This window comes from Ursus maritimus, unplaced genomic scaffold, assembly GCF_017311325.1.
Source record: "Ursus maritimus isolate PB19 unplaced genomic scaffold, ASM1731132v1 scaffold_24, whole genome shotgun sequence".
In the NCBI taxonomy this organism is placed as follows: domain Eukaryota; kingdom Metazoa; phylum Chordata; class Mammalia; order Carnivora; family Ursidae; genus Ursus; species Ursus maritimus.
Genome location: NW_024424897.1, coordinates 39,372,338 through 39,393,291, shown reverse-complemented (window position 1 = coordinate 39,393,291; position 20,954 = coordinate 39,372,338). Strand labels below are relative to the sequence as shown.

The 20,954-nt window shown below is 37.1% G+C and overlaps 1 protein-coding gene across 1 annotated transcript in view; it reads left to right on the top strand.

Moving 5' to 3' along the window:
- Positions 1 to 19,774, top strand: part of ATAD5 (ATPase family AAA domain containing 5) — a 44,175-nt gene extending 24,401 nt beyond the window's left edge. Inside the window, exons 11-23 of the mRNA XM_008695575.2 lie at positions 739 to 835; positions 1,960 to 2,039; positions 2,270 to 2,412; positions 2,513 to 2,663; positions 6,998 to 7,171; positions 7,454 to 7,587; positions 8,277 to 8,370; positions 9,535 to 9,599; positions 14,050 to 14,230; positions 16,315 to 16,496; positions 17,005 to 17,867; positions 18,295 to 18,453; positions 18,554 to 19,774. Coding sequence (XP_008693797.2) covers positions 739 to 835; positions 1,960 to 2,039; positions 2,270 to 2,412; positions 2,513 to 2,663; positions 6,998 to 7,171; positions 7,454 to 7,587; positions 8,277 to 8,370; positions 9,535 to 9,599; positions 14,050 to 14,230; positions 16,315 to 16,496; positions 17,005 to 17,867; positions 18,295 to 18,453; positions 18,554 to 18,632 — 2,402 coding nt within the window. The 3' untranslated portion in view covers positions 18,633 to 19,774. The remainder of the gene's footprint in view (positions 1 to 738; positions 836 to 1,959; positions 2,040 to 2,269; positions 2,413 to 2,512; positions 2,664 to 6,997; positions 7,172 to 7,453; positions 7,588 to 8,276; positions 8,371 to 9,534; positions 9,600 to 14,049; positions 14,231 to 16,314; positions 16,497 to 17,004; positions 17,868 to 18,294; positions 18,454 to 18,553) is intronic.
- Positions 19,775 to 20,954: the final 1,180 nt, after the last annotated feature.

Below are 20,954 nucleotides of genomic sequence, written 5' to 3'. Positions count from 1 at the left end.
TTTTTTTTTTAAGATTTATTTATTTGAGAGAGAGAAAGAGACAGTGCGTGGGGGGTGGAGGGGCGGAAGGAGAGGAATAGACTGCTCTAAGTGCAGAGCCAGACATGGGGCTCAATCTCACAACCCTGAAATCATGACCTGAGCTGAAATCAAGAGTTGGATGCTTAACCGACTGAGCTACCCAGGCACCCCACCCCCTTTTTTAAAAAATAGGCTCCATGCCCAGTGTGGAGCTCAACTTGGGGCTTGAACTCACAAACCTGAGATCAAGACCTGAGCTGAGATCAAAAATTGGATGCTTATCCTTCAGTTGGACTGAATCATCCAGGTGCCCCAATGGTGGATAGCTTTTAAGGGGGAAGAGTTTTGATATGAAGAATTTTAAATGTGGGGCACCTGGGTGGCTCAGGCAGTTAAGCTTCTGATTTCAGCTCAGGTCATGATCTCAGGGTCCTGGGATCAAGCCCTGGGTCGGGCTCCCCCGTCAGCGGGAAGTCTGCTTGTCCCTGCCCTAGCCCTGCTCGTTCTTTCTCCCTCTCTCTCTCTCAAATAAAAATATTAAAATAAAAAAAAAGAATTTTAAATGTAATGGTAAGTTTTGAAATTGCCCCTTTTGGCATTTTGTAGATATAAATCCTTGTATAAATATTCATTGTTTACATGAAACAAAACTATAAGTGTCTAAGAATATATACTTATGTTAAGGAGCAGTGTTTTAATGTATTTTTTTTGTTTCAGATTCTGGAGTTGAAGACATGCTTTGGACAGAAAAGTATCAACCTCAGAACTCCAGTGAACTCATAGGCAATGAGCTGGCTATAAAAAAGTTACATAGGTTGGTAAAACTTGTAAAAGAATTGAGAAATTGTTTATGAATCTAGTTTTACTACTTAGTTTGTTTTATTTATAGTAAAATCTAGAAATTATAACATAATACATTACATTGTAAAATCTTAAAAAAAGAAAATTAAGAAAAATGTGAAAAGTAAATCTCTCTCTTTTCTCCCATTTCTACTTTCCAGAGGTAACAACTATTAAAGATTTTTTCTAAAACCTTCCAGAAAAAAATGTATGCATATATTAGCTCCTTCCTAACAAATAAGATCATATTACTACTAATTCAGGTCCAGAATCCTCTGTCTATGATTCCCACATCCAAGAAGTTCTGGAAACCAAAAGTTAATTTTATTATATATTATGGTTCTTATGGATCCCACTTACTAGGAGTTCATACATTTTTTTAAATAGAAATATTAAGTGATTGTGGATGTCACGCCGCAGACCCCATTAGAGGTATTGTGTTATATGTGGTCTATGTACCAAATTACTTTTCTAAATATTTGAAAATTTTTGAAGTCTAAAACTCACCTGGTCCAAAGGATTCTGTATAAGAAATAGGGACCCATAATAATAGTTAACACTTTGAGCCTAGCACTATTCTAAGTACTTGCATTGTTCTTAGCTCATTTAATCGTTAAAACTATACTATACTGTTGTCCTTATCTTACAGATGAGGAATGGGCCTACAGAGGTTGAATTATTTGTCCAGAGTCACACAGCTCAAAAGTGGTGGCGCTGGAGGTCAACCTTGGGCAGTCTAGCTCCAAAGTAGAGCTTCAGCTTTCTGCTTATACTTCGCACCATGTGTTAGATATCTTTCATGTCATCGCACGGCCTCCTCAGGTCTTTATACTTGCTTGCTCTGTACTGGTTTCTGAGGTAACTGTACTGTGTGTATCTTGTCTCCTACTGAGGTACCTGTAGGTTTTTCCCCTTGGAAGCTAATATGAACGATGTTGCCGTGAATTACTTTGCTCGTACAGTTTTGTGTATTTTGGTAAAAATTACTTCACTTAAAAATATTCATGCCCATGTAAAAATATTTTACGATTTAGTTGACTCAGAGACATATCTCTATTCTGCGAATTATTTTTATTAACATACATTTTCTTATGGCAGTTGGTTGAAAGAGTGGAAGAAAAGAGCTGAATTGGAAGAAAGACAGAATTTGAAGGGAAAAAAAGATGAGAAACAGGAAGGTATTTTGAGTCATTTTCTCCATTTCCCTGGACATTTTGAGGTAGATTAGCTAAACATTTGTACACAGCTTCTCAACCGGTATTTTATATTTGATTTTCTAGTTTTTGTAAATTAAATTTCCAGCATTAACTGGTACGAAGTTTGTAAGGTTTGATCATTGGGTTTCGTGAGGTAGAATTGGTGCCTGAGCGATTATCACCCGATGATTTGCCTTTGAATAATTTTTCAGACCTGTCGGATAGCATAGATTTTAAAGGCAGTTCCGATGACGAGGAGGAGAGTCGCCTCTGCAATACTGTTCTTATAACAGGGCCGACGGGAGTGGGGAAGACCGCGGCCGTGTACGCTTGTGCCCAGGAGCTTGGGTTCAAGGTTAGTAAGCGCCACACTGGGAGCATGCTGATGTACTAGCGACACTGGAATTCGAGGAAAACCAACCATTCTGCCTTGCTTTCGTATATTCTTCTTTTAGATATTTGAAGTCAATGCGTCTTCTCAGCGCAGTGGTAGACAAATTCTATCTCAACTGAAGGAAGCTACTCAGTCCCACCAAGTGGACAAGCAAGGTGTAAACTCCCAAAAACCCTGTTTTTTTAATAGTTACAACCTAGGCAAGTCACCAAGTAAGTACATTATTTTCCTTAGGTCATAACATCTTCGAAAAAATAAAATCTACAAAAAGAATTTAATAACCAGCATTTTGCCATTCGTTTTTTAATCTTCCCCCCCACACACAGACACACACACGCCTTTTTAATTTTTTTCCTGTACAGTTTTAAAACAGATCTCAAGACCATCATATAATTTTCCCCATATGTACTTCATAGGTGTCTCTAAGTGAGAAGGACTTTATTTATTCATGTAAATATTTATTAAGATTTTATTTTTAAGTAATGTCTACACTAAACGTGGGGCTTGAACTCACAACCCCATGATCAAGAGTCACACGCTCCTCTGACCGAGCTCACCCAGGCGCCCTTGATAAGGACTTTTTTTTTTTTTTAAGATTTTATTTATTTATTTGAGAGAGAGTGAGTGAGAGAGAGCACACCAGCAGGGGCAGAGGGAGAAGGAGAAGCAGACTCCCCTGCTGAGCAGGGAGCCTGGTGCGGGGCTCCATCCCAGGACGCTGAGATCATGACCTGAGCCGAAGGCAGACACTTAACCGACTGAGCCACCCAGGCGTCCCCCGGGTAATCATAATTAGACCTAATGAAATTAACTTTATACCTTAATTTGATCTAATACAGACTTATTCTGGCTTTCTGTTGTTTCAAATGCTTTGTGCAAATTTGGATCCAAACAAGGTTTACATCTTACATTTGATTAATGTCTTTTAAATTTCTTTCAGTCTCCCTAATAATTCCTTCATCCTTTTCATGCCGTTTATTTGTTGAAGAACGTGGGTCATTTTTCATAAAATTTCTCACATTTTGGATCTGGCTGATTGTATCTTTATGGTATCAGTTAATATATTCCTCTTCCCTATTTACTTGTAAACTGGCAGTTAGATCCGTGGGCTTGATTAGATTTAGTTTCTGTTTTGGGGCTGCCATACACGCATAGGCAAGGCTGTGTACTTCGGATGGCACCAGAGCCGAAGATACACTTGTGATATTAACATGGGTTGGTGAATTCAGTTGTTTTCAGGCTGATCCATCCATTATAAAGTTCCCCCATCACTCTTTTAACTAACAATATTTTGTAGTCATGAATGATCTTTATCTAGTAGACTGATTGTTTCATTAAGGATTAAAAAACGGGTGATTTTTTTAATTCACTTAGCCTTTCTGAATTTATTAGTTAAAATTCTGAGAAGCACTTCTCCTCATCAACTGTCTGGATACTTTGACATACAGTCTGTGTGGGAAAGGCATGAGAAATGCTTCATTCTTTCCTTTTATTTATCAGTTCGTAGAGTGATGGTGCCCTAGTAATCTCCGAGGTTGTCCAATGAGTTTTTGGATAGCTTACTTTTTTTTTTTAGTATTATGATGAACTCATGGGTTTGTATATATTTAATGTGTTTCAGTCCTTTGTGTTCATTATTCTTTGCTGCTTTTAAATTTTTCTCTTTGTCACTAGTCATGAGCGACTATGACCTTGATGTACAATGGTGTAGTTTTCTTCATGTGTCATGTGGTTGGGCTTTGTTGAGCTTCTTGTATGAATGGGTTTATATTTTCATCAAATTTGGAAAATTCCAAGCTTTGGTTTTTTTTTCTCTTAACTAAAATATATTTGACATATAACATTGTATATATTTAAGGTATCCAACCTGTTAATTTTTTTTTTTTTTAAGATTTTATTTATTTATTCGACAGAGATAGAGACAGCCAGCGAGAGAGGGAACACAAGCAGGGGAGTGGGAGAGGAAGAAGCAGGCTCACAGCGGAAGAGCCTGATGTGGGGCTCGATTCCGTAACGCCAGGATCACGCCCGGAGCTGAAGGCAGACGCTTAACCGCTGTGCCACCCGGGTGCCCCAGGAGTTTGGCGTTTTTAGATTCCACATATAAGTAATGTCATGCAGTACTTGCGTTTCTCTGTCTGACTTACCTCACTTAGTCTAGTGTGCTCCAGGTCCATCCATGCTGTTACAAACAGCAGGATGTCCTTTCTCAGGGCTGAGTAATATTCCATTGTGTATAGATACCACGTCTGGATCCAGTCATGGATGGGCGCTCAGGTTGTTTCCATACCACAGTCTGTTGTGAATAACGCTAAGTTGTCCTAGCTCGATGATTGATTGTTCAGGTTTGCAGTCTTCTAGTTCCTGTCTGTGTCTCATCTTGGATAGTTTCTAACTACTCAAGTTCACAGATCTTACTTTCTGCAGTATGCTGTCCAATATATTTTTTATTTCACACGTTGTAGTTTCCATTTCTAGGAGCTGGACTGGGGTCCTGTTTATATCTTCTGTGTTACCATGCCCAATTTTTTCTGTAAGTTCGATTGTTTTGGATCTTTTATGTTGTCTTAGGAGAGGCCATAGCAGCATTTAGTTTAGGACTAATTTTGCTCCATTACTTGGGCAAAATCCTTCTGAGTACTCTCTCCAATGCCCCATGAATTCTGAAGTCTGCTGTTCTGTCTAGTGGGAAGAAGAACTATTCCCAGCTCCCTGTAAGCCTCGGGGATTATTTCTCCTAATTTTCTACTGATCACTACTCAGTTGAAGACTTGAGAGGGACCCTCTGCAGATTTCTGGAGCACTCCATGGAGCTCTCTTCTCTTCACTATTCTGCCCCATGAATGATATCTGCCTAGGCTGTCTCTAGGCTCCTCTTTAATCTCCTCAGCTCAGGAAACATCTGGACAGGCTTCCCCTTCTTCACTGTGGCCTAGACATTCTCTCATCAGGCAGGAAGCTAGGCAGTTCCTGGGGTTCACCTTTGTTTCTTGTCTCTCAGGTATATCACTGTCCTTTTTTGCACGATGTCCAAAGTCTTGAAAAGCATTGTTTCCTCTATTACGTTTAGGTTTTTTTTTGTTGTTATTTCAGATATGTGTGTAGATCCAATGTATGTCTTGGCCAGAAGCAGAACCCTTTCTTTCTTTTTGTGCTCATATTGTCTGCTCTTTGACTAGTGGGAATCCGACTGAATTGGCTTGTGTCCTTTTGATGTAGCCCCAGTAATCTTGCAGCTGATTGCTTTTGTGGAAAATCCTTTGAAAAGAATACATCGACAAAATTTAGCCAAGTACTTACTAAGTATCTGAAAGTAAAAATTAGCATGTATTTTCTAAAATCAGTCTTTGGACTGATGCCAGTCCATAATCAAGCAATCCTTGTACTATGTCAAAATTAGAAAAATAGTGACAAAATGGTGAGCTTTTTAATAAATTGAAATCTATTCAATATAAAGAAATATTTTTTATTTTAAGATTATGTGCCTCTTACCTTGTGTTAAAATGCCCTATTTTTATGAGATAAAGGAGTGATGTCTAGGATAATTTTTCAAACTCAAAATTTTCTTTTCTTTTTTTTTTCATTTAAATTTTAGGTAGTTCACATACAGGGCACCACCCGGTGCTCATCACATGTCCTCCTCAATCCCCATCACCCATCTAGCCCCCCCCCATCCCTTCCCTTGTCAACCCTCAGTTTGTTCTCTAGCATTAAGAGTCTGTTATGGTTTGTTTCTTTCTCCTTTTTTTCTTTTCCTCCTTCTCGTATAGTTCATCTGTTTTCCTTCTTAAATTCCACCTACGAGTGAGATGATACGGTATTTGTCTTTCTCTGACTGACTTATTTCATTTAGCATAATACACTCTAGCTCCGTCCATGTCGTTGCAAATGGCAAACTGGAAGTTTTGAGTAAGCTTTCAAACACCTATACTATGCAAAGGATATGATAAGACCCGTGGAAATGGGGTGTAAAAAATAATAATAATAATAATTTGGACCCATGAGGACTGAATCAGAGCACTTAGAGGGGAGAAGATTTATTTCTCCATGCTCCGGAATAAATGCTTCTGGAGGGTAGAGATCAACCATTTAGTTTTCAAACTTTTATCTATGCTCCACGACAGTTCTAGAAAAACATATTTTCCGCTTGCAGTATCCCTTTACTACAGGGCTCACCTGACGTTGAATAACAGTGTTCTGTAGTGTGCTCGATGTGTACCGTTACCACTTTTCCTCCAGCCTCTTCTGAACTCAAGCAGACGGAGAGAAAGTGAAGGGAGGGATTCTGAACATTCTTTGCCTCAAGGATGTATGTTTCTTGGGAAAAGAATGTCTTTTCCAGATGACTGGTTTTACCTTCTCTGATCATAGAATAACTGTAATAATACAGTACTATTTGTATACAGTATTTGCATATAAGAATGAAAGAAAATTTCTGTATCCATTTTTAACTGGTAAGAGTAGACATATAGAGTGTGGATAACTCAATCTTACCATCCGTTTAACTTTTAGAATACTTATCGTTAAGTGAATTTGTTTTTGGCAGAAAAATTAAGCTCCCCTAAGAAAGTTGTCACATCACCAAGGAAACTCCTTCCACCGTCAGCACAAACTAGCACACCGAAGCGAACGCTTCCACCTAAAACTTTGGCAAATTATTTTAAAGTGTCTTCCAAGCCAAAAAATAATGACGAAGTAGTACTTCCGGAAAATAATAAAGGTAAGGCATTAAATGCACAAAATATATGTGCCAGTTTTTAATACTAATGACCCTGATCCATAAAAATATGATCATATTTCCTGAGTTGCTATTGCTCTTTATTAAACCTCAGCTACACTGAAGGTCCTACATATAGGAGTTCTGATATTTTGTTTCAGTTTTTTTCTCCCACCCCTCGTTCGGTTTTGATAGGGGGTTTCAGTTTGAGTTTATTCTGCAGAAACATCCAGTGTTCTATTAAAAGTTGATGCTATCTAAAATACTAATATTTTATTTATGCAGGAATAAAAAATTCTTGTGAGCAAAAACCAGTTATTCAGACTAAGGCTACGAACACAACGAGGTCAAATGTCAAAGAATTTGGAGCTGAGGAACCCAACAGGAAGAATGCAACATCTCTCATTCTTTTTGAGGAGGTAGGCTTATGGGCATGTGTTCGTGTCATCTCATAATAAGAACTTACTCTAAAGGTTACTGTATGTGTTACTATAAAGTATTGTAAAATAGCCAAGAAGGTCAGGAATACTTGTATCTGTTTGAATGTTTAAAATTTTTTTTGAAAGATGTTATTTATTTATTTAGAGAAAGCACGTGAGTGGGGGGAGGGGCTGAGGGAGAGAGAGAATCTCAAGCAGACTTCATCCTGAGTGTGGAGCCCGACGTGGGGCTTGAACTCAGGACCCTGCCTTCATGACCTGAGCGGAAATCAAGAGTCAGATGCTTAACCGACTGAGCCACCCAGGTGCCCCAAAGTATCTGTTTGAATTTAAAGTGAATGAAACTGTGAACCATAGAAGAATTTTTCAGAAGGATGATTAATGCAATTCAGGATTATTAATTGTTGTGCAGTGATTGTAGAAATTATTCTGACTCATACTTGTCCAATTATAGGTGACTACTTTTTTTTGGTTTAATATTTGATTATTTTTTTACTTTTAATAGTGTAAAACATTTTAGGCTTTCAGTGTGGGCTGAATCATACTGTTCATAAATGTCATAAGTTCAAAACTTTTGTCTCACAGACATAGTGTATCTAGTATGTATGTGTAACGTATCCAGGAGATGTTTTGGTACTCAATACAGTATTCTCATAAATGGCTCTTAGGTTGATGTCATTTTTGAAGAAGATGCTGGATTTTTGAATGCAATCAAAACATTCATGGCAACAACTAAAAGACCTGTGATCCTTACTACCAGTGGTAAGTAACAGTGATTTTACAACTAATTACTTTTGGTTAAAATATTTGAGAAAGCTTCTCATTTTAGTTAGACATGTTCCTTTAATGTTTAGTTAGAAACGTTTAGTTAGAAATGTCCTTTAAGTCTGCTAGTAAATTAAGTCTTTTTTTCTAAAATTTGGAGCCTCCTAGATCATTTTTTAAATGAAGAATTATTTAAATTTGCTATTGGTTCACAATCTTGAGTAATTATAAAATTACTATATTACCCTGCGAATAGCAGTGGTGTGGAAACTGGATACTACTTTGAATCACTGTGTTGAGTATTAGATATTTAGGATGCCTACAGCAGCCTAGAATGCAGGGAAAGAGATTTATGAACTCTCCAGAAGAGGGGTTTTGATAGGGGCGGTAACAGATCCTTCTCTTTGTCTCTTTCTCATACTTCCAATTAGATCACCAAATGTTACTGGTCAGAATTTTTTATGGAGCCCAACCTTCCTGCAGTGTCTTACTATTGAACTTAGACATTCCTTACCCCCTGAGAACACTCCCATATGGATTATTGCATATTTTAGTAGCCATAGCCAGCCTAATGGAATGGGTTCAGCTTCCTTTTTTTTTTTTTTTTAATTTTATTTTTAAGTAATCTCTACACCCACTATGGGGCTTGAACCCACGACCCCAAGCTCAAAAGTCACACACTCCACCAATGGAGCCAGCCCGGTGCCCCTGGAATTGGCCGACCTTCCTAATAATCCACATTCAGTGTTCAGTTTTAAGACTCACAGTTGTTGTTGTTTTTTCATTATAAACACTGAATTATAACATTGTTTTCCAATATTTTTCATTGCACTTATTCAGTAGCATATCTCTGAGATGGATTTCTGTAGGAAAATGTGTTTATGTTAGACTCTACTTACAAATTAATGGCTCATTTGACTGTTAGTGATTATATGATTATACTCTAAAAATATTGATATAAATCGTATTACTCAAAGGTTACATGATAGTTTAATTAAAAGATCAAAAGTTACTTTAGGTCAAGACAGAAATTCAGTTCCTTAATGATTTATAATTTACATGATGTTTTCATTACCAACGAAATATATTTTCATAGAAAAAGTAACTGGAAAAATGAATTTAGTAGTCTTAATGTTTTTTAAAATGTTTTTTTCCCTATAGATCCAACATTCAGTTTAATGTTTGATGGCTGCTTTGAAGAAATTAACTTCAGTACTCCTTCGCTTGTAAGTTTTAATTTTGATCATAAATCATGTCACAACTCTAGAAAATGTGGTTACTGTGATAGTGCCAGTGAATCTTCAGTACACTGTTGACTATCTCTGCCTTGTTTCTGAATTTGGGGCTAAAGTAGGCATTCTTGTACCATCAAGTGTGCTGCTAGCCGTAGATTTTCACAGATGCTCTTCACCAGTTAGCTGTGTTGTTATTGTGAATGGTGTTAAATTTTGTCAGATACTTTCTGTCTTTTGAGGCAATCATATGATTTATCTTTTTAATTCTGTTAATATGGTAAATGATATTAATTGATTTTTGAATGTCACATCAGTCTTGCATTCTTAATATGGTCAGGATGTGCTGTGTCTTTTTATAGTTCTGGATTTGATTTGCTCAGATATTGTTATGGACTTTTGTGTCTATGTTTATGAATGATGTTGGTGGGTGGTTTCCAGGGCATTTGAAGTGGATTAGGACATGTATTTTAGTAGTTTCTTTAGAAATAATAGGCATTCTTCATTTTTCATAGTATATTTTTTTAAAAGATTTTCTTTATGTATTTGAGAGAGAGAGAGAGAAACCACGAGTGGAGGGTGGGAGGCAGAGGGAGAAGCAGACTCCCTGCTGAACAGGGAGCCCCACCCAGGACTTGATCCCAGGACCCCAAGATCATGACCCGGGCCAAAGGTAGACACCCAACCGACTGAGCCACCCAGGCGCCCCAGTTTTTCATAGTGTCTGTAATGTTAGTATTATACTAATTTATAGAGAATCTAAGAACTTTGTGAAGGTATCAGTCCATCTACCATCCCTCTATCTTGTATGCTAGTTTTCAAATGTTTTGCATTTACACGTTATAAACTCCCCAGTATAATGCTCTGCTTTTTTTTTTTTTTTTTTTTTTGCTTTAGCCAGCCGTGTATGTTTGAAAGTAATTAGGAGAATAAAAAGTTGACTTTTATGTTTACGTGTATACTTAAAATTTCTAATATACTTCGTTCCTTCCTGAAGATCTTTTTCTTTGATTTTGTTTCTCTTCAGACTGAAGAATTTCAACAATTTTTATAGAGCTAGTCTACTGGCAATGGATTACATTAGGTTTCATTTACTTGAAAATGTGTTTTTACTTCATTTTCAAAGAATATTTTCCCTTGGCATAGAAATCTGGGTTCTCAGTTTTTCTATTAGTACTTTTTTTTTAAGTAGGCTCCACACCCAGCAAGGGGCTTGAACTCACCACCCAGAGATCAAGAGTCTTGTGCTTTACCAACTGAGCTGGGTGCCCCTGCCTCCGTACTTTAAAGATGTCATTCCGTTTTCTTTTGGTCACTGGGATTTCTGATTATGTCACCTTTTTTTTTTCCTCTCATGTAATATGTTATTATTTTCTGGATGCCTTCAAGATACTCTCTTTAGTTTTCTTTTCTTTCTTTCTTTCTTTCTTTCTGTCTGTCTTTCTTTCTTTCTTTCTTTTTTTTAAGATTTTATTTATTTAAGACAGAAAGAGCATGAGAGAGAGAGCACAAGAGCACAAGTAGGGGGAAGGGGTAGAGAGAGAAGCAGTCACCCTGCTGAGCAGAGAGCCCGACATGGGGCTTGATCCCAGGACCCTGGAATCATGACCTGAGCCGAAGGCAGACAGTCAACCACCTGAGCCACCCAGGTGCCCCTAACTTGAGTTTTCAGCAATCGCCTGTGATGTGCCTACGTGTTATTTTTCTTCATATCTATCCTGCTTGTGGTTCTTGGATATCTACAATCCATAAATATATGTCATTCCTTCAATGAGGGACATTTTTAAACTTATTTTTTCACATTTATTTGATGCCCATTTTCTCTTTCCCTCTTGGGAATTTAATTACAAATAGACATTTTACATTGTCTCACATGCCGCTGAGGCATGCTGTTCTCCTCCCCCCTCCCCACCTTTTTTCTGTTTGTACTTTTGATTTGATCATTTATACTGATTAATCTTCAAATTTACTGACACTTTTTTTTCTGCCACCTTCATTCTTCTATGAGGCCCATCCAGTAAAATTTTTATTCTGATACTATGGTTTTTTTTTTTTTTAAAGATTTTATTTATTTATTTGACAGAGATAGAGACAGCCAGCGAGAGAGGGAACACAAGCAGGGGGAGTGGGAGAGGAAGAAGCAGGCTTCCAGCGGAGGAGCCTGATGTGGGGCTCGATCCCAGAACGGATCACGCCCTGAGCCGAAGGCAGACGCTTAACCGCTGTGCCACCCAGGCGCCCCCTGATACTATGGTTTTTAGTTTTACAAGTTCTGTTTCCTTCTTTTTATGGCTTCTATTTTTCTGCTGGGCTTTCTCATTCATTATGAGCATGTTTTCTTTAAGCATAGTTTTACTAGCTTGTTAAAAATACTGCTAATTCTAACATCTTCATCTTTTTTTTTTCCTTTTTTAAAAATTATTATTAACATATAATGTATCATTTGTTTCAGGGGTACAGGTCTGTGATTCATCAGTCTTACACAACACACAGCGCTCACCACAACACATGCCCTCCTCAGTGTCCATCACCCAGCCACCCATCCCCCATCCCCCTCCCCCGCCATAACCCTCAGTTTGTTTCCTGAGATTAAGAGTCTCTTATAGGGGCGCCTGGGTGGCACAGCGGTTAAGCGTCTGCCTTCGGCTCAGGGCGTGATCCCGGCGTTATGGGATCGAGCCCCACATCAGGCTCCTCCACTATGAGCCTGCTTCTTCCTCTCCCACTCCCCCTGCTTGTGTTCCCTCTCTCGCTGGCTGTCCCTATCTCTGTCGAATGAATAAATAAAATCTTTACAAAAAAAAAAAAAGAGTCTCTTATGGTTTGTCTCCCATCTTTGTCATCTTGTGATTAAGTCTGTTGATTGTCTTGTCTCTGAGGAATTACTTTTTCTGTTTCTTTGTGTAGTAGTTTTAGAGTTTTATCCTGTATTTTGCGAACAATTTGTTGTAGATACTCTAGTTTCGGTTCTGTTCCTCTGAGGAAGTACTCTCCTGTAGTACGGAGCAGCGGACGTTTCTGTTCAGTTCTTTAGTTTAGCTGGGCTGCTAGGAGACAGGCCCACACATGGGAAGTTCAGGCGTCAACCAGGGATTTGCATTCTTCTCTAGCTAGAATTTCTGTCTCCCTGCTTCCACAGGCATCCCCTCTCACTTTCCAGCTACTGCCGGCATCCCAAACTCTGTCCTCTGGTTCAAGCCAGTAACACTGTGAGTTTCTGTCTGAGTTTCAGCCACCACTGCTGCATCCTGTCCTAAGAAATCAGTTTAGAGGGGGCGAAGCGGGGGTGGGAATTCACCTAGGGCCATTTTTTTTTGTCTAAGTGTTGATTTTCCCTTCAGCTGTCTTCTGCTTTTGGTTACTCTCTTGTGCCTTCGAATAGTTTGGTTTTAATATTTATTTGTAGTTGATTATAGAGCTTATCGTTATTACTGATGGCAAGGTTTGTCTGATAGTGGGTACTTCACTATTGAAAGCAGAATTCCTAGTTTGTGGGAAGCAGAAGTCCCAGAAGTGTGCAGGAGTAATGTACGTGCATAGAGTGAAGTCAAAGATTTAACAGGAGAAATCTTTTTTTTTTAATTGTCTTGTTTAAGGTAAAAATGCTAGTGATTTTGTAAAATCTGCAAAATGTAAATACAATTTTGTTCTAGCTTTTCAAGGTAAAAATCTTTCCATAAACAGTGGGGAGAGAATAGTATATGTTTCGTTGTTTTACAAAAAAATATTATAGCAGTGTTGATGGAACACTAAAAATTTGGGGGCACCTGGGTGGCTCAGCCTTCGGCTCAGGTCATGATCCCAGGGTCCTGGGATTGAGCCCTGCATCAGGCTCCCTGCTCAGTGGGGAGTCCACTTCTTCCTCTCTCTCTCTTCCCCTCCCCCTCCTTGTGCTCTCTCTCTCTCTCTGTCTCTAGCTTCTCTCTTTCTCTCAAATAAATAAATAAAATCTTAAAAAAAAAAAAGAAATCACATGGGTTTTGTTTTTTCCCCTAATGTTTCTTGTTTATTTACATTTATGCATTTGTGCATGCACCTATATAATTTTCTAACTCTGGTATTTAAAAACTATCAGTATTATTATAGTATTCATATTTATAGTTTTAATGGCTGTAAAATATCCGATCAAGTTGTACCATTATATAATCTTAAGGGAATTTCTTGAGGTTTAATAAAATTGGCTTCCGGGTTCATGGAAAATCTCCCATAAAAGTTTCCTTGCTGTTTTAGACTGTATACAGTTACTAAAGTATATGTAAAATATTTTTAATTTGGAAGTATATTTCTTTATTATATTTTTCTAGATCAGTTTCATTCTCTAGAGCTAAGATAGTGTGAATTTTGGTGAAGTTTGTCCTGTTAGATGTGTATTACTGATGTATTTCTGTTAACTCTGCAGTTCACCATGTTTCTTTTTTTCTGTCTCTGTTTCTCTTTTTCTCAGCTGAATGTTGCTAGCTACCTACAGATGATCTGCTTGGCTGAGAACTGTAGAACTGACGTGAAAGACTTTGTAACATTGTTAACTGCAAATACTTGTGATATCAGAAAAAGTATCCTTTACTTACAATTCTGGATTAGAAGTGGAGGTGGATTTTTAGAAGAAAGGCCATTATCCCTTTGTCGTAAGTTGATCTGCTATAAAAGAAATTTCTACAGTGGGACCCTATGTTAAAGGACATGCTGTACCAAAATATCTGAAAGATTTTAAAAATTTTGAGCATCCAGGTATCGTGTTAATGTTGAAAATAAGCATACATATGTCAACTTTGGTGAAAATTTTATGAACATTAAATGTAGGTAGAGTTAAACTGCACATGGAACAAATTGTTACTTATACATTTATGAGCATAGTTTCTTTTTTATTTTTTAAGATTTTATTTATTTTAGAGAGTGAGCATGTGCACAAGCGGGAGGGGCAGAGGGAGAGGGAGAGAGAATCTCAAGCAGACTCTGTGCTGAGCATGGAGCCCGACGCGGGGCTCGATCTCACAACCCTGAGATCATGACCCCAGCCAAAATCAAGACGCTTAACTGACTGAGCCACTCAGTTGCCCTATAATCATAGTTTCTTATAAACAAATAGAATGATATTATTTAGCAGTTAGCTTCCTTTTTTTACTTACCAAAACACATTGGTAGATCTTTCCACATATAAAAATTATTTTTATATAACTGTAAGTTCTCTTTTAGCTTCTTCTGTAGTCTATAATTCTATTTTTCATAAGAACTTGATCATTTCAGAAATGTTTTATTTCTTACCGATCTTCAGTCATTGTTACGTAATTGAGGTCACAGACATCTGTTGAGGACTTTCTCCATGCCAGGTCCTGTGTTTACATGAATAAGACACGGTTCCTTCCCTGAAGAAGTTCATAGTTCGTGGTTTTCATGCTCCATAGTTACAGTTCTCTAGTTACAGACCCTGCTCTGGGAAATACACAAATATGTAAATAAAACCGAGGTGAAGTTCTGTAATATGAATCCCCTGTCAAGTTTTTTTTTTCTTTGATCAGTTCAAAATTTTAATATATTTTTCTTTTTCAAAGCAGCAAACCTATGTTTAATTCAGTTGTACCTTTAACTGTTTCTTAGAAGTAAATATGATAAATAAGACATGGAAAATATCCTTTTGTAAAAAACAAATTAGTAACGATTGCCATACTATTGGATAAAAGATGCTGTACCAGAAACTTTAAAAGATAATAATTAAGTATAGCATTATTTCTTTTCTTGAAGATTTTATATGCATTTTATTTCTGTCTTTCTTAAAAAACACAGATACATACTCATTGGAACTTCAAACAGTGCGGAAGTATGTAAAGTAAAAAGTAAAAGATCTTCCCCACTTGTTAAAGTTCACCGCATAAGAGCTTTGTCTGTCCACGTACAAATACAGCTCTGCTAATTAGAACTCAGCAACACTATATATACTGTTAATCAATTTGCTGGTTTTTACTTGAGAATTTATTGTTAGTATTTACAATTCTGTCCCTGTCTTTTTCACAGCTGCATGCTATTCCATAATAGGGAATTGATGTAACATAATTTAATTAACTGTTACTTATTAAACAAAATTGAAATTATCCTCAGTCATTAAAATATGCAGTGAATATCTGTACACATAGCCTTGAGCATATCTGTGAGTACTGCTGTTGGAGAGAATTCTAGAAGTATGGCTGCTGGGCCAAAGGCTAGAATACATTTTACATTCCAATAGGTATTGTCATGTTGCCCTCCCAAAAATAATTGTCCTGATTTATGTTCCCATGAATAGTTTATGATGGCTTTTTAATGTATACCTCTAAGAAAACTAGGTTACCAGTTGTTTTACTTTTGCCAATTTAAAAGGTGAAAAGCAAATGGTATCTTATTTTAATTTGCATTTCCATGATCACTAGTGAAATTGCACTTCTTTTTATGAGTTTGTTAGATATTTGTATTTCTTCTGTGACTTGACCGTTCATAGTCCTTTGCACTTTTTTCTTTGGGGTTGTTTTGTAAGCCCACCACGACCACCCCTCTTACCCCCCATATGCTAAAAATAATGTTTGTATTGTACTTTTTATGAATTAAATACATGTATGGAGAAGAACAAAATGGGAGTATAAGTCCAAAAGATGCCAAAGGATCTTAGATTTTAAATAATTGTTTGCTACAATTTATTAAAAATATAAATGGCCAAGATTTTCTTGTATTAATTTTGTAGGAGGAAATAGCAGAAACATTCAACTTGTTTGCTCTGAAGATGGCCCTGATTCCAAAAATAAACCTAAAAATACTAAAAGGAGTCCTACAGACCTTCCCAAATGTGACACTGGCTGTGTTGAGACCTTGTTTGGCCTTAAGAACATTGTTTCCCCATTTGAAGATTTACTTTCATTTCTAAAGGTATTTTCAGTATCTAGTGTGGGATATCAAATATTTATTCCTTTTCATCTTCCTAACACTCACTCCTATCTTTGACCCTTAAATTTAACTTAAATTTCCCTGTAATTTTTGTAGGCTTTGGATTTCTGATTTTAACTTACTGTACTACTTTGACAAATGGCGTATAGTCAGTGCTCTAAATGCATATTATGGGATTTAGACTAGAATTTAGAAAGATTTCAGATTAAAAAGACAATTTCAGAAAAGTCGTTTTTAAATAAATGAGCTTCTAACTATTGAATTGGGGTATAAACTATTAGAAAATGTAATTCTTCAAATATTAATAGTCTAAATTTATTTTTTAGGCTCAGAACTAGTTTGATCAATTTAAGGAATATAGGTTAATAAAATTATGAAAGGGTAGCGACTCATTACTTTTCAGATAGAATAAGGGCGCCACTGTATTCGTATAGGTAGAAAAATGTTCAAACTGTGTTCTAACACTTCTTTGTTCAAAATTGTTTTTCAGCACAAAATCAGAACAAAAGAAGAGTGGCATCAGTTCACCCAACTTCTTACAGAATTCCGAAAGCAGAATGTAGATTTCTTATATGGTAATCTTGAGTTCATTCTACCACTACCTGTTAATATCATTCCAGAAACAGAAAACCTTTATGGTTCATCAGTAAGCGTGGACCCCAGTGCAGCAACAAAAAATATCAAGTGTCTTGCTAGGAAGCATTCTGAAGGAGAGAAGCCATTGAAAAAGCCACAAAAAAAGAAACAAAAGAAAAAGATGGTAGTTCTAGATGATAGTGACTTATTTGACACTGAATTGGGCTTCTCTAATGAATTTCTTAGCCCTTCCCCTGCATCTTCCTCCTCAAATTCAGAAGAAAGCAAAGCCAGAGACAAAGAAAGCAATCCAGAGACAAAGAAACCGAACAAATGTTTAGAGCCTAACATGGACTCTATTCCTCGTCCTCCTAAAACACCAGCAGAAAAGAAATGTTCTGCCCTTGTTTCTCACTGTTTAAATTCTCTCACTGAGTTCATGGATAACATGTCCTTCTTAGATGCTCTTTTAACTGATGGAGGAGAACAAAAGGAATTTGGTCAAAATGACTTCAGTTGGACAAATGTGAAGAGCGGACTTTGTGATGAGTTTAGTCTGGAGACCAGTGATGGATGGACTTCTCAGAGCTCTCGAGAATTAAAGGCAGCTGTAGAAGCTCTCAGCTTTACTAAGTGTTCGTCTGCTATTTCAAAAGCACTGGAAACCTCCTTGAATTCTTGCAAGAAATCAGGAAGAGATCCAACGAAGGAGCTTACTCTTTATGTTTCACAGAAGCGCAGCAATGTGTACTTCAGTCAGTCAGCGGCTAATTCGGAGTAAGTCCTTTTACTTTTGATTTTTCAATAATAAATGATAAAGAGGAAATTATTAGTTTCTTTTTACTAATTTCAAAGTGCTGGGCTTTATTGATCACGGTAAACCCTTAATATTAATAATGTACCTTCTCATAAGACAGGGAGACCAGCCTGATTGCGGAGAAGAAAACGAGAGATTAGGAGACTCTCGAATGACAGGGAAATGGAGTTTGGATTTGCTGGGGCAGATAGCGGGTAACCATTAAGGATTTTTTCGGTATGGGAGGGATGTGTTGAAAGTGATACAGGTAGTTAACCTGGAATCTGGTTAATCTAGTCTAGACCAGAAGCAAGGAGAAGCAGAGACCAGAAGCTGGCCGAGTTTGGGATTGTTGCATTTTTCTTGGGCAGTAAAAATCAAAAGTAATGCGTTACTTTTCATTTACAGCAGTGCCTGGAAGAGGATAGCAGTCATTAAAAGTGTATTTTCTAGCCGATCCCTTCTGAACCTGGGTAACAGACAAGCTAGCGTAACTGAGTACTTGCCAACTCTTCGGAACATTTGTAGGACTGAGAAGCTAAAAGAACAAGGAAAAAGTAAAAGAAGGTAAAGGCTCTATATAAATAACATTGTAGATAGCTATTTCAAGATGAATAAGTATTCTCATCTGATGGTTAAATTGAATTTTTCTTTGTAATTTTGACAGGTTCCTACACTATCTTGAAAGTATTCATCTTAACATTTCGAAAGAGACTGTGAGCACTCTGGCAGCTGCCTTCCCTTAATAGTCCACATTCACAGCGCCTTGTACAGATGACCGCGCTCCTCAAGACACATTTTTATATTGATTTTCACAGCGCCTTGTACAGATGACCGCGCTCCTCAAGACACATTTTTATATTGATTTTCATGGAAGAATTTCTTTCTCTTAATGTACATTTAAAACAGACTATTTGTATATTTTTTTATTAGTGTGCAAATATTTAAAATGAAAAAATTTGAGTTACAAATTGTATTTATGATTGTGGTGGTATTTTTTTCCTGAAATTTTTTGTATTCTTTGACTTAGCTTTGTTGTATTTTTGCATGTGAGCGAGCTGTTTCTAGAAGGTAGTATGCACTATATTTCTAAAGAGGTTTCACTGTTAAATTAATCCATAATTATTCTCTTTCCTGTTACCTTTAACCCACCTCTCCCCAGCCCAGTTCCGTCATGTTGTATGTATGAATCATCTAGGTGTTAATCTAGTTCACGCAGTACGAAATTATGTGATACATAAAAACTTGTTAGAAGGGAAGAAATTATGCTTCATTTTTCAAAAAGTACCACCTTCCCGATAAGTTTATTTTTAGTGTATTCCTTCAGCGTATTTGGCCATTGAATCATTGAATGTTGACAAAGTGAAAACAAGATTATGAATTGTCATTTTCATAAATCTTTTTTAGCAACCTTACACACGTGCTATCTTGTATATTTTGCCAACTCACATCATTTGCCTTGTACATTTTTCTTGCATTTTTATATCAGTGATGTTTTATGTCATAAAAATATTAATGCTGTTAATATATCTATTTTCGACAAACTGCTATTCATTAAAATTGTAACAGAGGAGGATTCTACTATGGACTTTCTACATCATAGTCATTTCCACTTAAGGTTGTTTTTGGAGAAAGTATGTATTTTTAATTACAAGATTTTAAAATCCCACATTTCACTTAAAATCATTTTTGGAATCATATAATCAGGTATATCTGAAAATAGTTTCCTATTTCAAATGTTTCTATTATGTATTAGCCTAGAATTTGGTTACATTATCTGGTGAATTTTATGTTTACCTCAAAGGTAAGGATCCTAATTTTGTACAGATGGAAAATATTGATGTATACCTGTGTACAAATGTGTATGAAAATACGTTTTTACCTCTTATTTGTTCAGTCTACTTTTTTGTTGATAGTTTATTGATTTAATTAAAGGTTAAAGCTGAAAGACTTAATGCAATGTCTAAATAGGTGGTCCAGATGTAACCATCTGGGCAAATATGGGTATTTTATAGGTTTGGGTATAGGCTAGATCTTACAAGGAATAGATCTGCAGTTCTGTGGGGGGTTTCTTAAGTACATGGCTTTTCTCTACTGCATACTAGTGTCCACTATTTGTAGTGCACTGACCTGTGAATTTGGTCTTATTATTAGAAAATTCTGGTAATAGAGAACCAAAGTAAAATAACTTTAGAATTTTACTTAATAAGATCGAAGATCAAGAAACAATGGGGATATTTTCTTCCTTAATAGGGACACATTTAATATTTTCTTTTAGGTTTAGCATTATTTGGGGGGGAATTTTTTTTTTTTTAATATTTATTTATTTGGCAGGGAGAGAAAGAGAGAACACGAGCAGGGGCATTGGCAGAGGGAGAGGGAGAAGCAGGCTCCCCGCTGAGCAGGAAGCCCCACGTGGGGCTTGATCCCAGGATCATGACTTGAGCCGAAGACAGACACTTAACCAACTGAGCCACCCAAGTGCCCGGAAGATTTATTTTAGAGAGGGAGATAGCACAAACGAGAGGGGCAGGGAGAGGGAGGATCTCAAGCAGACTCCCCTGAGCACAGAGTACAGAGCCCAATGTGGGGCTCCGTCTCACGACCCTGAGATCACAAGATCATAAGCTAAAACCAAGAGTCAGATAGATACTTAACCAACTGCGCCACCCAGGTGCCCCAAAACTATGAGTTCTTAAAGGTGATAAGTTCCTGTACGATTTAGATTCACTTTTGAGATAAAGTAACCAAATTCTGGTGGCTTTTTCAGTACTTAGCATCTTATCCTATAAACGTCTAAAGTGAACACATTTTCACTTGAAGCTATTTCCAGAAATATGTGGGAGGTAGAGTGCCACATATCTGGCACGAGCAACTGGATGGTTGGTGAAGCTATTTACCACAGTATGGAACAGCGGCAAAGGAGGTGATTGGAAGGCAAGAGGATTATTTGAGATGGATAGTTTGAGATACCTGCAACATATCCACGGTGATGTTTGCGTACAACCGAATATGTGAATGTAGAGATTTACAAGTGAGTGGCAGTAAGTCTGGACTGCACCCCAGAT